The sequence below is a fragment of the Pseudorca crassidens genome, chromosome 19, assembly GCF_039906515.1.
Source record: "Pseudorca crassidens isolate mPseCra1 chromosome 19, mPseCra1.hap1, whole genome shotgun sequence".
Taxonomy (NCBI): Eukaryota; Metazoa; Chordata; class Mammalia; order Artiodactyla; family Delphinidae; genus Pseudorca; species Pseudorca crassidens.
In genome coordinates this window covers 47,841,310-47,854,026 of record NC_090314.1, presented here as the reverse complement: position 1 = coordinate 47,854,026, position 12,717 = coordinate 47,841,310, and the positions used below count along the sequence as shown (strand labels likewise).

The 12,717-nt window shown below is 36.6% G+C and overlaps 1 protein-coding gene across 4 annotated transcripts in view; it reads left to right on the top strand.

Moving 5' to 3' along the window:
• The window catches only part of NSF (N-ethylmaleimide sensitive factor, vesicle fusing ATPase), a 156,799-nt gene that overhangs the window by 116,624 nt on the left and 27,458 nt on the right, over positions 1 to 12,717 (top strand). For all 4 annotated transcript variants that reach the window (XM_067715933.1, XM_067715934.1, XM_067715936.1 and 1 more), the window contains exons 16-17: positions 10,063 to 10,129; positions 12,354 to 12,433. In XM_067715933.1, coding sequence (XP_067572034.1) covers positions 10,063 to 10,129; positions 12,354 to 12,433 — 147 coding nt within the window. The remainder of the gene's footprint in view (positions 1 to 10,062; positions 10,130 to 12,353; positions 12,434 to 12,717) is intronic.

Genomic DNA, 12,717 nt, shown 5'->3' with positions numbered 1-12,717 from the left:
AGATTGAAGAGGAAAATACATTCTTTCAAAAGCAGACTCCCAAAAAATATAAGTTTGAGAAGTTAGTCTCATGTTTGTGCAGGTAGCAGAAAATCATTTGTGTAGATTGCTTGAAATGGATAGAGGAGGCGGAGCTTGGAACAGGATTCCACACCAAAACGTCAAGGTAAATATTCTGCATAAGGTCTTTGAAGTTGAGTGTGAAAGCAAGGGAAATGTTGTAGATACAAGAACTTAAATATCATAGTCTGTTTATTCTGTGTCTGAAGTGAGACCTGTAGTATCTATCCTTCCCAGGAAAATCTGGACAGAATCACTAGGACCGGTAACCTCCCTAATGTAGGTAGGGGTTGCTTTTCTTTATTTTTTGGTCTTTTTCCCTTTAAAGGGAACCTTTAAACCGCTTTTGTTGAAAATTTAAATAGCCTTTGGAATTGGTGGCCATTGAACTTAGCATTTAATTGAACAGCTGATTCTATTTTCCTAACTCCATCTATTCCTTATACTTGTTCAAAGTAGTCGTCTTCTGTGCATATGGTAAATTACTCCACTGCTTTCTACCAGCTGCCAGCTTCTACCTCACATGTACTCTGAGATGTGGGTGGATGGTCCTGGTTTTTTCTATAAAGTTTTTTTTTGAAGTATTTTAGGCTCCTGCACATCAAAGCTGCTTTGCAAGTGTGAGATATTATCATTTTTATTATTTCAATCTCTTGCAAATTGACTTGAGGGGGGGAAGGTAATATGTGCTGATTTTAGAGGCTTAAATGGTTAAATTAATGGCTTAATAACTTATGATTTAATCTTTAAATTGTTGAAGCCTTTCAAGGTAGGGTTTCAGATGAGTAGAAGGCTAAGGTGTATAAAAATAAGTGTCTATACAAGCTTACTTGAAATGGTTTGGATTCATGATTCACTGTCTGGATCATCCTTGTACCCTTAAAGTTACAAAAATCATTTCTGCTTCAACAGTATAATAAATTCATATTAAGACTTTTTGGGTTTTCCTTGGGGAAAAATATTATTCCTTGTGACTAAAGAACAGAACAGAGAAAAGAATGAAGCATAGGTGTCTTAGAAATATATTAGAAATACTGCAAAATCTTTCCCTGCAAATAGTTTTCACATTGTTGCCTAATGATAGATTGACAAAAGCCTGAGGGCTCAAACCCATCTAAAGGTGCTAAGCCTTCCAGTTTGCTTTTGAAAATGAAATATTAATGCCATTCTTTAGTAGTTCTAGTCTCCCTCCCACCATTGTTCTCTTCCCTTCTTTTTTTTTAGTGTGAAGATGGAAAGATTTTTTTTTTCAAAGCACAAATAATTTATAATTCTTTATCATTAGGGAGAAGACATTTCTTTCCTTTTAAGTGCTTCCCTCCCACCCCCAAAATGTAGCTTTTCCCAATTTCAAAAATAATTTAGAAAATGCAGAAAAGGATACAGAAGAAAATAAAGCCCATATTTGTCCTTCTATTTTCTTCTCTACTCAGATACACATACACACACACATATATTGGGGATCACATTGGACATACTGTTTTAAACCTGGTTCTTTCACTTAATATGAAATTTTTTCATTGTCATTAAATGTATCTCAATATTATGTTAAATTAATAGCTGTATAATATCCATTTAAACATTGCTTTTTTGTTGAACATTTATGTTGTTTCCAGGTTTTTTCACAATTATAAACAATATTCTGTAGAACTCCCAATCACTGCCCCCATTTTCTTATTACATTTTTCTGAGAGTAGCATCCTGATTTACTGGCTGAGAATTTGGACTTAGGTTTCAAATAGACCTGAATTTGAATCCCAGCTCCACTGCTCTTACCAGCTCTTATAGTCACTTAACATATAAGCCTCTGTTTTCTCATCTACCAAATGAAGATAATATTAATAGCTGCCTCATTGGGTTGTTATGAGAATTAAATGAGATGGTGATTTATGTACGGTATCACATAGTGCCTTGGGATATAATATGTGCTCAGTAAAGTATAGTGGTTGTTTTTACTTATTATTATTGCACATACATTTCTTTAAGATAAATTCTCAGAATTGAGATTGCTAAGGTAAAAATATTAATGGTTTTCAAATTTTTATAAGTATTGCTATTAAAACTTATGTAAAAATACTAATGTTTATAAAGCCCACCTCTTAAGAAAGTTGTGCTAATTTACACTTGCGGCCCCATCATATAAGAATGTCAGTTTCCTTGGGCTCTTGCCCGAACTTGATGTTGTTAAAATATTTTTTGCAGAAACTAACATAACATTGTAAAACAATTATACTCCAATAAAGATGTTAAAAATATATATATATTTTTTGCAAATTTGATAGGTAAAAGATTGGCATTAAAATCATTTATTCACCTACATTTTAATGACTAGATCCTCAGTTTTAAAGATTTTTCAAAATGTTTTGCAATGGCAATAGTTTGTGAAACTCAGAAATATTATAACACATTAATTTTTCTTAGAGAGAGGTGGTCTGAACACTTAAGTCATAGAATATCTTTATATACCATTTTATTACTTAAACCAAGAGATGAGTTTTTGTTAGTAGAGAGGGCCATTAGGCTTGCTTTAATGAGTATCTAAGATTTAATTGCAACTAAGGTATTCTTATTCACATACAGATGGTGCTAAAATATATGAAAGTAGTTTATTCTCAATTAATTTAAAATTCACCTTATACTTAATCTGCTTAATAAATCCTTTCTCCATAGATAAACTCCTCAATACTAGCAAAGTCTGTATGAAGTATTATCCTTACATTCTGGGGGGGATACTATGTGTTCCATTAAGATATTTGAAGTGTTCACAGATCTTTCTCTTCTCCCCCATTTTATTTTTGTTTCCCCAACTTTATTCTGTTTAAAAATTTTCATTCCTTTATCCATTTTTGCATCTATACTTAAAAAAAAACCCTATTTTACTAGTTCTATTAATGGCATTAAATGAACAAAAGAACAAAGCAGTAGAATTTGATTTTAACTAATTACCTAATGTTGGTGCTTTCCGAGTATACAATCAGTACAGAGGTGAAATAGAACAATCCGATGTGACTACATTGTTTGAACAAAATTAAGTAGAAAATTAGTGATTTATAAAACTATACCCATTAATAGCATAATATAGTCTTGTTTTTAAAAGGACTGAAAATTAATGGAAGAAATTTTCCTTTCCACTAGCTTTGCAAGAAAGAAATAATCTTCTTTGAATATCCTCCTGTAAATCCCACTGCAAATTGTAGTCTGCACAGAACAGAATCATGGTGCCTAATCCTCCTCTTTTCATGGTTTAGTCCATACAAAGAGCAGAGCTGGAAATTGGATCTTTTGACAGCAGTTACTAAGCAACAGAATTTGGATGTTTTTGGTTAACATCCTAATATATCATGTAGCTGATTTGTTGAAGATTGTGCATGCATTAACTGAGAGAAGTGGACACCCCGGAAGTGACTACAGGTCCCTGTACTGCTGGGGGACGAGCACTTGTTGTTTTTGTTTAATACACTCTGTCTTTTGACGTTTGTATCTGTTTGGCACACAAAGGAAGATGGTGTATGTAGCTCTATAGTGGAATTTAACTTTCAGATCTTGTGACTTTTTATATTATTAAAAATACCCCACTCTGTCGCTCATGTCTTGTGAAAATTTAAGAATTTTTCCTGAAAAGCAGGGAGAACAAATAAGGGATTTTAAGGTCATTCCAGGAAGCTTGAGTGCTTTGCCAAAAGTTTAGGTCCACTTCCTGAGGCAGTTTCATTAGAAGACAACTAATGTTTGCTTGGTCTGCTCCCAAGTTATTTTTAGAAACTAGAGATTATTACTGATAGCACCAATTTGAATTTGCTCATTTACGTTTTTATGTGCTACCAAATATGATTAGAGTATTCTTTCAACTAATTGCTGACAGATTTACTACATTAGGGATTTTCTAAGTCATCAAATTCCTACTGTCATCAGATTTCTACTAACTAGGTACTTCATGCTAGCCACTTCAGAACTGAGATGAGCTCTTACAGCCCCCAAAGAACCTGAAAATTTGGCTTCACTTACCTCAGAGCGCTAAAGAGGTTATAGAAAAAGGAGGACAGAATCTACTTAGTACACGCTTTGCTGTGGTTTGTGATTCTGAAAGGCTGGGATTAACATGGAGCTAATGCTGGCGTGTTCCCATTTGTATTCGTGTAGACTCCAGCGTCTGCAGCTGCTGCCCCTCCCCTGCACACAGGTGGCTCCCAGCTTGTCTGAAGATTCCAGGAGTGGGCTCTGTGCCTTGAGAGCTTGCTGTGTCCTTCAGGACCATAACAGACCTGCCCCTAAACCCTTGGCAGCAGGAGCCCCACACCTCCTCTCACAGGGCCTCCAGCATGCCTTTGCTGCAGTCCCAGGCCCCACACATTCCACGTTGTCTCTCATGACCCACTACACCTGCCTTTGCACCCAACAGTGGAGGCACCAGAGAGTTTAACGATGACAACCTCATTATGTCCACAGCTAGAGATAGACTATGGAACTCTGTTTTCTAGAGACGTTCTTCATCTTCTAGAATAGACCTCTCATTTTTTCCCTGTTGACTATTGACACTCTTTTCCACACTTTTCCTTTCTTCCGTTCTTCCATTCTGTTTCTTTAGCCTTCTCTTTCAGACTTCTCATCTGACTCTAAGAATACGTCTATTCTGCTAATTTTACCTGCTCTACAGGAAACTCCCTGATAGAACTAGGATGGCCGTACACTCCAATGTGCTGTGTGCAATCATGGTTTTTACCTGTTGTTCCAGCATGATTATTAACAACTCCCACCTTTCAAGTGTCCTGCTTTGCATGATAACTTCTATGATCCCCTTCTGATAACCTCTTCAGCAAGAAAAGACTTGAGCATCATACTTTCATCTTACTAAATGAAAGGATCAAAATTTAAGTTAATTTTTTAAAGAGTCTGTAAGATACCACTAGTAGCCCCAGCTTCAGCCCGCCTGGCTAAATGTTGTTTGGGCGTTTGGTCTGGAGCAGGCACTGTGTATTTGCTGTGTGCTGTTACTGACGGCAAGTTTGGCACTTCAGTTCTTCAATTCGAGCTGCGGCAGTTTGTACAATTTTACTTTTCTTTCATCTTTCCTTCTTGTACCTCTCCTCCTTTTTGGGTTTATCTACCTAAAGTTATGGTAGAACTTCCCAGCTCAGTATGTAAATATCTCACTTAGATTTTAGTCTGGCAGCTAAACGCATATATTTGCCAGTGGAATCTGAGTATCTCCTTATTTAGCATTGGGCCAGGAAGCCAAGAATGGAAGAGGCTGAGGAGACTAGGCAGAAACATGGATTCAGGGAAAGAGTGATGACCTTATATTACACTCGTGACTACATAAGGAAAAGAATGTGTGTGTAAGAAGTGAAAGGTGTGTGTGTGTATTTAAATTAAAGCAGAGTTAACTGAAACTGGTCAGATTACAACTGGAATTGCATAGCGTTTGTCATGGTTAGTATGTTGTTAAGAGAGTTTGCTGTGAGTACTCCTATCCCCGTGGTAGTAATTAGTACATTAAGAGCTGTCTGTAAAAAAAACTAAATTAAAGACTGCTCTAGGTATTTTTCTTCTAAAATGTTATAGGTAACCCATGTGGTCAGCTGTGAAGTGATTTGTAATGCTTTGTGAATCACAGTATCTGAGATAAGTTAGTGAGACTGCATATAAATTTATCATCAGTTTAGACCCCAGCAGAGTCCTGAATAAGGTTCCTGTAGCCCTGTAAGCTTTAAGAAGGGAGAAGGGCTGATTCAGGGAAAGTGTAAAACTAATGCAAGTAGCCAGTCCATGATGTCTTGGGCCCCTGTGGCTTTAATCCACGATATTACAGCCTGTCAGACAGAATGATATGCTTGCATCAGAGCCCTTAGTAGAATTCTGAACAAATGTTTTAAAGAGCCAAGCATTTTTTTCAGTGACTTCTTAAAATCACCGGAGTTCGCAGGATACCACATTGGCTGCTATATGGTCCAGTTTTCAAAAAAGAGCAAAGAACCACAGTGGAACTGCTTCTAAACTTTTCCATTGTCTCTTCCATTTCTCTTCTGCTTCATCTCTCACCCACCACTCCCCATACACACAGCACCAACGCTGACACCTCTTCATTTTAATTCTTATTGACTGTATGTTAGTTCCTGCAGTGCTCCTAAATTTTCTCATCTCTGTGCCTCGTAATAATCAGTACACTCTGCTTAGAACACTTTCTTTCCTGTTTTTTACTGCACTGTTCATCCTTCAGGTCTCAGCTTAAATGTCACCTGCTAAATTTAGGAGACCATCGTTGACTCCATAAGCTCTTATCAGTAACAATAGGCTAAGTTATGCTGCGATAATGAACAACGCTGAAAATCTCAGGGGCTTAACACAACAAAGTTTATTTCTTGCCCACATTACATGTCCGTCATGACTCAGAGGGGAAGCTCTGCCATAGTTTCTCAGAGATTCAAGCTAATAGGTAATAGAGACTCCATCTCATATGCGATTCCATGATAGCCAAGGCAGGATAAAGGATGTGTGATGAATCAAGCAGTGGCTCTTAAAGCTCCTTTCAGAAAGTGATATACTCTGTACTCACATTTTACTACCCAAAGCAAACCCCATAATCATCCCTAACTTAAGAGGGGGTAAGGAAGTACAATCCTACCATGTGCCAGAGAGAGAACCAGGATGTGTAGGGTATCCCCAAGGACTACCACCGCTCCCGTGCTGTATACCAGCACATCATCTTGTATTTCCTCTAACATCGTGATGCCATGCTTTATTATAGTTACATGTGACCTTACTCATTACTCTTTCCATTGCCTTCATTAGTGCTTGACACATAATAGGAATTCAAAAATATTTGTTGAATGAATGCATAGAACAACACTCCAAGATTCAGTCCTTAGCTCTTTATTCTTCTAGTTCTACCATTTCTCCTTGAAGATCACATGCCTCTCTCATGGTTTCAGCAGTCATTGCCCTGAGGGTGATGTCCATACCCTGACTTCAATCTTACATCTCCAACTACTTACTTGGTATTTCTACTTGAATTTAATGCATAAATTTAAATTTATTCCTTCAGTAAATATTTATTGATTACTTTCTGATAAGGCATTATATGAAGTGATGTGGATACAGAGATAAATACAATAGTACTTGCCTTCACAGGGCTTAAAATCTAGTGTAATATAGGGAAGAATACAATGAATCCGTTAATATATACACAATATACAAAATGCTATACCAAAGGAGAAGAGAAACAAGTGACTTACGGCAAGATGGAATTAGAACTTGTGTTGTTTCAACCATTGAATCCACTGAGCAAATATTATTATTAAATACTCTTCTATGCTGGGTACTGAGGATAACATGAATAAAGTTCTTTTTCCACCTCACAGTCCAGTGAGGAGACAGGTAGCTAAGGACGAAAGGCTAGGTGAGATTTTGATACAATGTGGGAGGGTGACTGAGGGGTATGGGGGATGGTGCAAAGGAAAGCAACAGAGGCATTCTTTCATGCATGCATACAGCAAACATTTATTAGGCACCAGTGAGGCATCAGATCCTGAAAACATAATACTGAGGAAGACAATTCCTACCTTAAATAATATAGAAAAAAAAGAAAATATATATATATATATACACAGTATGTTGGGGAGGAACTTACCATCTAGATTGTCAACATGAGTTATTATTTTGCTTTTGTTTTTGTTGTTTTTGCATCTCTGAGGGCGACTTTTGAGCATAGAAAAGACCATGTGTAGCTAATTTGAGGTCTAAAAAATTAAAATTCAACATATTAAAATTATATAATTTAAAATCCAGTATTTCAACACAAAAGAAAACTTAAACTTTAAAAAGGTCCACCCCTGGGGCTTCCCTGGTGGTGCAGTGGTTAAGAATCCGCCTGTCAATGCAGGGGACACGGGTTCGATCCCTGGCCCAGGAAGATCCCACATGCCGGGGAGCAACTAAGCCCGTGCTCCACAACTACTGAGCCTGCACTCTAGAGCCTGTGCGCCACAACTACTGAAGCCCACGAGCCTAGAGCCCGTGCTGTGCAACAAGAGAAGCCACAACAATGAGAAACCCGCGCAACACAATGAAGAGTAGCCCCCCTGCTCGCTGCAACTAGAGAAAGCCCACGCCCAGCAACGCAGACCCAATACAGCCAAAAATAAAAACAAATAATTAAAATAAATAAATACATAATAAATAAAAATAAATTAAGTCCACTTCTTTTATTCTATTTGTAAGTCTAGTAAAAGGTAGTTCAAAAAGAGACTTTTATAACAAATTTCTTTAAATATTTTAAACAATATTTACACATTTAAAATATTTTATTTTCTCTTTGACGTACTTCAGTTGTTTAACAAACAAAACATTCTAAATTTCAAAGTAAATCTATAAGTACATTTACTTAGTAATAAATTAAAACTAATAATATAACTATGGTGAATCTCAGATTACCATTACCATTTGGAGGGCTATTAAAGTTATATTTTACCTTCCAACATAAAAGTTTATCAAAATTAATTATTCAACTGCATATTTTAAATTGAACTAGCAAGGCTAATCTGTTAATCTAACATGGTAAGTTAATTGTTACAGAAGTTTAAAGACCAACTATTCACAGATTGTCTTTAAACTTAATATGAAAAAGATTAATATTTTAGGTTTAATTTACTTTATTTCTATACCTAATTCTTAATCTTCTATAGTTAAAAGATACCCAGTAAGGAATATTGTGCTACTACAAACAAATTTGGGAGAGGCGTGGTTACCATCTTGGTGCACTGAGGTTACTTATCAATCAGATTAGGCTGGGATACAGGAATTAATTCTTACAGATGACACCAGTGGGATCACTGAGCCCCAGTTATGGTCACTGGAATAGGAATGCCCAACATTTACAAAAAGGCTGGTCTCAAGGCCTTGAGCACTTACATTAAATTTATACATAAATTAATTCTTCTGTCTGGCTTGAAATTGCTACATCCTTGCCAGCATATAACAGCTTCCTTCACTGTTTGCTTAATTTGCATTTCTTTGGTTATCTTAAGATAATGTCCTGTTATCTTTTGTCTAGTTCTAACATGCATCTATCTGATCCTTTATACCAGCTTTAATTCTTTTGTAAACACTTTGGTTGCTGTGGTCTGATTTGAGTTGACAGAATTCTCTGCTTTCTGTGTTATTCCTGTTTGACAAGCCACAGTTCTTATAGATAATAAAATGATATTCAGTTCTACCCTGCACATCCCTGTGGCTCCATCTAGCTCTTGAGTCATAACACTGAAGTCATGCTTCTGACATAGATAGGAGAGACCATTATGATAAACTTGATGGATTTGTCAGTTGATTAATTCCAGCTGTTCCTCAGCATGCCCCAATGTGACACATCCAGCTCTTAGAGCTGAAAGCAGCATTACCCTGCCCTTGCTCAGCCATGATCCAGCTGTGACATCTTGGGCAAGTCATTTAACTGCTTTGGGCCTCAGTTTCCTCCCTTTTAAATTGTAAGAACTCTTGGGCTTCCCTGATGGGGCAGTGGTTAAGAATCCGCCTGCCAGTGCAGGGGACCCAGGTTCTATCCCTGATCCGGGAAGATCCCACATGCCGCAGAGCAACTAAGCCCGTGCGCCACAACTACTGAGACCGCACTCTAGAGCCCCCGAGCCACAACTACTGAAGCCTGCGTGCCTAGAGCCCGTGCTCCACAGCAACAAAAGTCATCGCAATGAGAAGCCCACACACCTCAACGAAGAGTAGCCCCTGCTCACCACAACTAGAGAAAGCCCACACACAGCAACGAAGACCCAACACAGCCAAAAATAAATAAATTAATTAATTTTTTAAAATTGTAAGAACTCTTCAAGTTCTGAAGCTCTATTAAATTCTAGTTTTGTGTAGTCAGAAATATTGGGTGTTTTACTGTGTTTTGTTTGAGCATTGGTCAGGAATTAGCTAAATTTTATCTTCTTGGAAATTGTCATAATTATGGAGGGCAGTGAGATAATAAATGGTTTTGCTTTCTTCTAGATCTTTGATGATGCATATAAATCCCAGCTCAGTTGTGTGGTTGTGGATGACATTGAGAGACTGCTTGGTGAGTCATGACTTTTGCCATCGTACTATCCTTGCCGCATTACAGCTAATGTCTCACAAATTACAAGAGAAAATACAGGTGTTTATAATCTATAGGGCAATAGAAATACCTTTCTTTGTCTAATAAGGAAATATAACACTATCGCTTATATCTGAAGTCAACAATGGTATTCATGTTAAATATGCCTTATGACCGTAGCTGCATTATAAACTACTTTCCTATAAGGGCCCATGTCTCATATTATTTTGTATCTTCCACAGAGTTCCCTGCCCATAATAAATGATTAGTAATTTTCGTTGATGGATATATTTGCTGTATACTATTTCTGAGCTGCCTGTAGCTTAGGGATTCCATTTGTGAAGTTTGACAGAACTAAGGAAAGAAGGGTTTAGGGCTAGAGTGAAATCTACAGGTTAGCTGTAACACTTGGGGCAGAAGTTGTAATCTCTTTGTACATCAGTTTCTGCTCACATAAAAAAGAGACTGTATTCTCTTCCTTACTCATCCCACAGAGTAATTGTAAAGACAAAAATGAGATAATATTGTGAAAGTTGAAAACATTCTGAAAGTTAAAAGTGCTCTACAGTAATTTTTTAAAATACCTATTAAACATCTCCTACGTTTAAGTGCACTCCTACAGAATACAAAGATGAATAAAACAGTCCCTGTACTCAGCTCATAAGAGGTATTCTACAAATAAATGCCAGAACAGTGTTATTACTCTTACATTTTATTTCATTGCAAAAAAATAGATAAATCTGGAATAAATTCATTGTAACAATGGCTCAGGATGCTATAATAAACTTGATTGAAATTGAACCTACCTGGTAACTTAATAAATATCTGAAAATACTGCCAACACCTGGTTAACTAACCCCTTCTTCATTAAGGGGTCCATAATGGTGTAGTAATGATTTCACGTTAACTGTTCTTACTACGTTTTTCCCATGATTTTCAGACTTGTGTTACATCCTCTATTACTTCTTTATTTTCCTGTTTCCTAAGGCAATGTTTATTACAAAGCAAAGCAGGTATATCTATGAGGTCTTCTTAAATCAATAGTTTTATCTAGTGACCTGGGTTTTGGGTCTGCTATTTTTGATACACTTCAGCTCAGTTTCTGGGATTATTTCTTTAAAAGCTTTTAGGCACATACTCATAGCTCTGTGTAAAGTCCTTTATCTAAACACAATTGAGATGTGTGGTCATAGCAACAGTACTATGTCAGGAATGTGTGCCCTCTGAGTATATTTTCACTTGTATGAATAGTTATTATCCGTACTTATTTGTTCATTTATTCAGTAAGCATTTGCTGAGCCCTTACCACTGTGCTAGAATTATTAGGGTTTCAGAAAAATAAGTAGTAAGATGCTGTCATTATGACATACATTGGCAAAAATTAATACAAAGTAGAATGTGCCATGTGTTCTGGATATTCAGAAAGGGGAGGATCACTTTTGACTTCAGAGGGCTGATGCCTGAAGGCAGCTCTAAGCACAGGGCAAGGGTGCATGTGCAACATGCAGAGAAAGCAAAGCGGGTGGCATTAGTGTCAAATCTTGAAGGATGGGTAGAAGTTTTAACAGGTAGAAAGTTATTTGAGAAGTTCACTGTTCTTCACCATCTGTGGACCAATCTCAGTGGCTTTACCATCATTTCAGTTGTATTGAAGTACCTTACTTACATTCTTATTACTTGCCATTTCCTCCTCTACCCATTTTCTAGTATCATGTTTTGTTGCCTGTGTACTCACTGTATTACCATGGCTTGCAGTAACTTCTTGGAAATGTTTAGTAAATACTCCTGGGGATTTTTTTTTCCTCTTTTAAAAAAAAAAAACTGTCTCTGAATATCAGACAGAGATGTCTACATGAACTCAAAATGGATATTTAGATGCTTTTTAAAAATTTACAGATAAGAGTTCTTACGTACTATTTTAAGCATTTAAGTTACTGTAGATATTTTGTCTTGTTATCGTTAGTTGCATGACTGTTATTTAGGACTGTGTTTACTCTTTTTTTTGGAATTTTATTTTATCTTATTTTTATACAGCAGGTTCTTATTGATTATCAATTTTATACATATTGGTGTATATATGTCAATCCCAATCTCCCAGTTCATCCCACCACCACCCCCCAGGACTCTTTATGCAGAAAAATCAGAATGTTTGGAATATGTGCATATGTATATCGAATCCCTAAACATAGCAATGTTTCTCTTCCAGATTATGTCCCTATTGGCCCTCGATTTTCTAATCTGGTATTACAGGCTCTTCTTGTGTTACTGAAAAAGGCGCCTCCTCAGGTAAAAATAATATAAGGAACATTTTCACAGAGTTTCTCCAGTAAATTATACAACGGTGCACTCTCTAAATAAGCAGATTATCATAAACATATAAAATTTTCTTGTTGAAGAGATTTTGAAAGGTTGTCTGGTCTGGCCTTCTGCCTTAAGGTAAATGATTTTCTTAATCACTTCTCTTAATCAGAGAAATTTTCTGTTCTTTTTCTGAAGATCTCAAAATCCCAGTTTCAGTTAGTATTCTGTGTTGCTTTATAACTTCACCACCATATTACACATCCCTACTT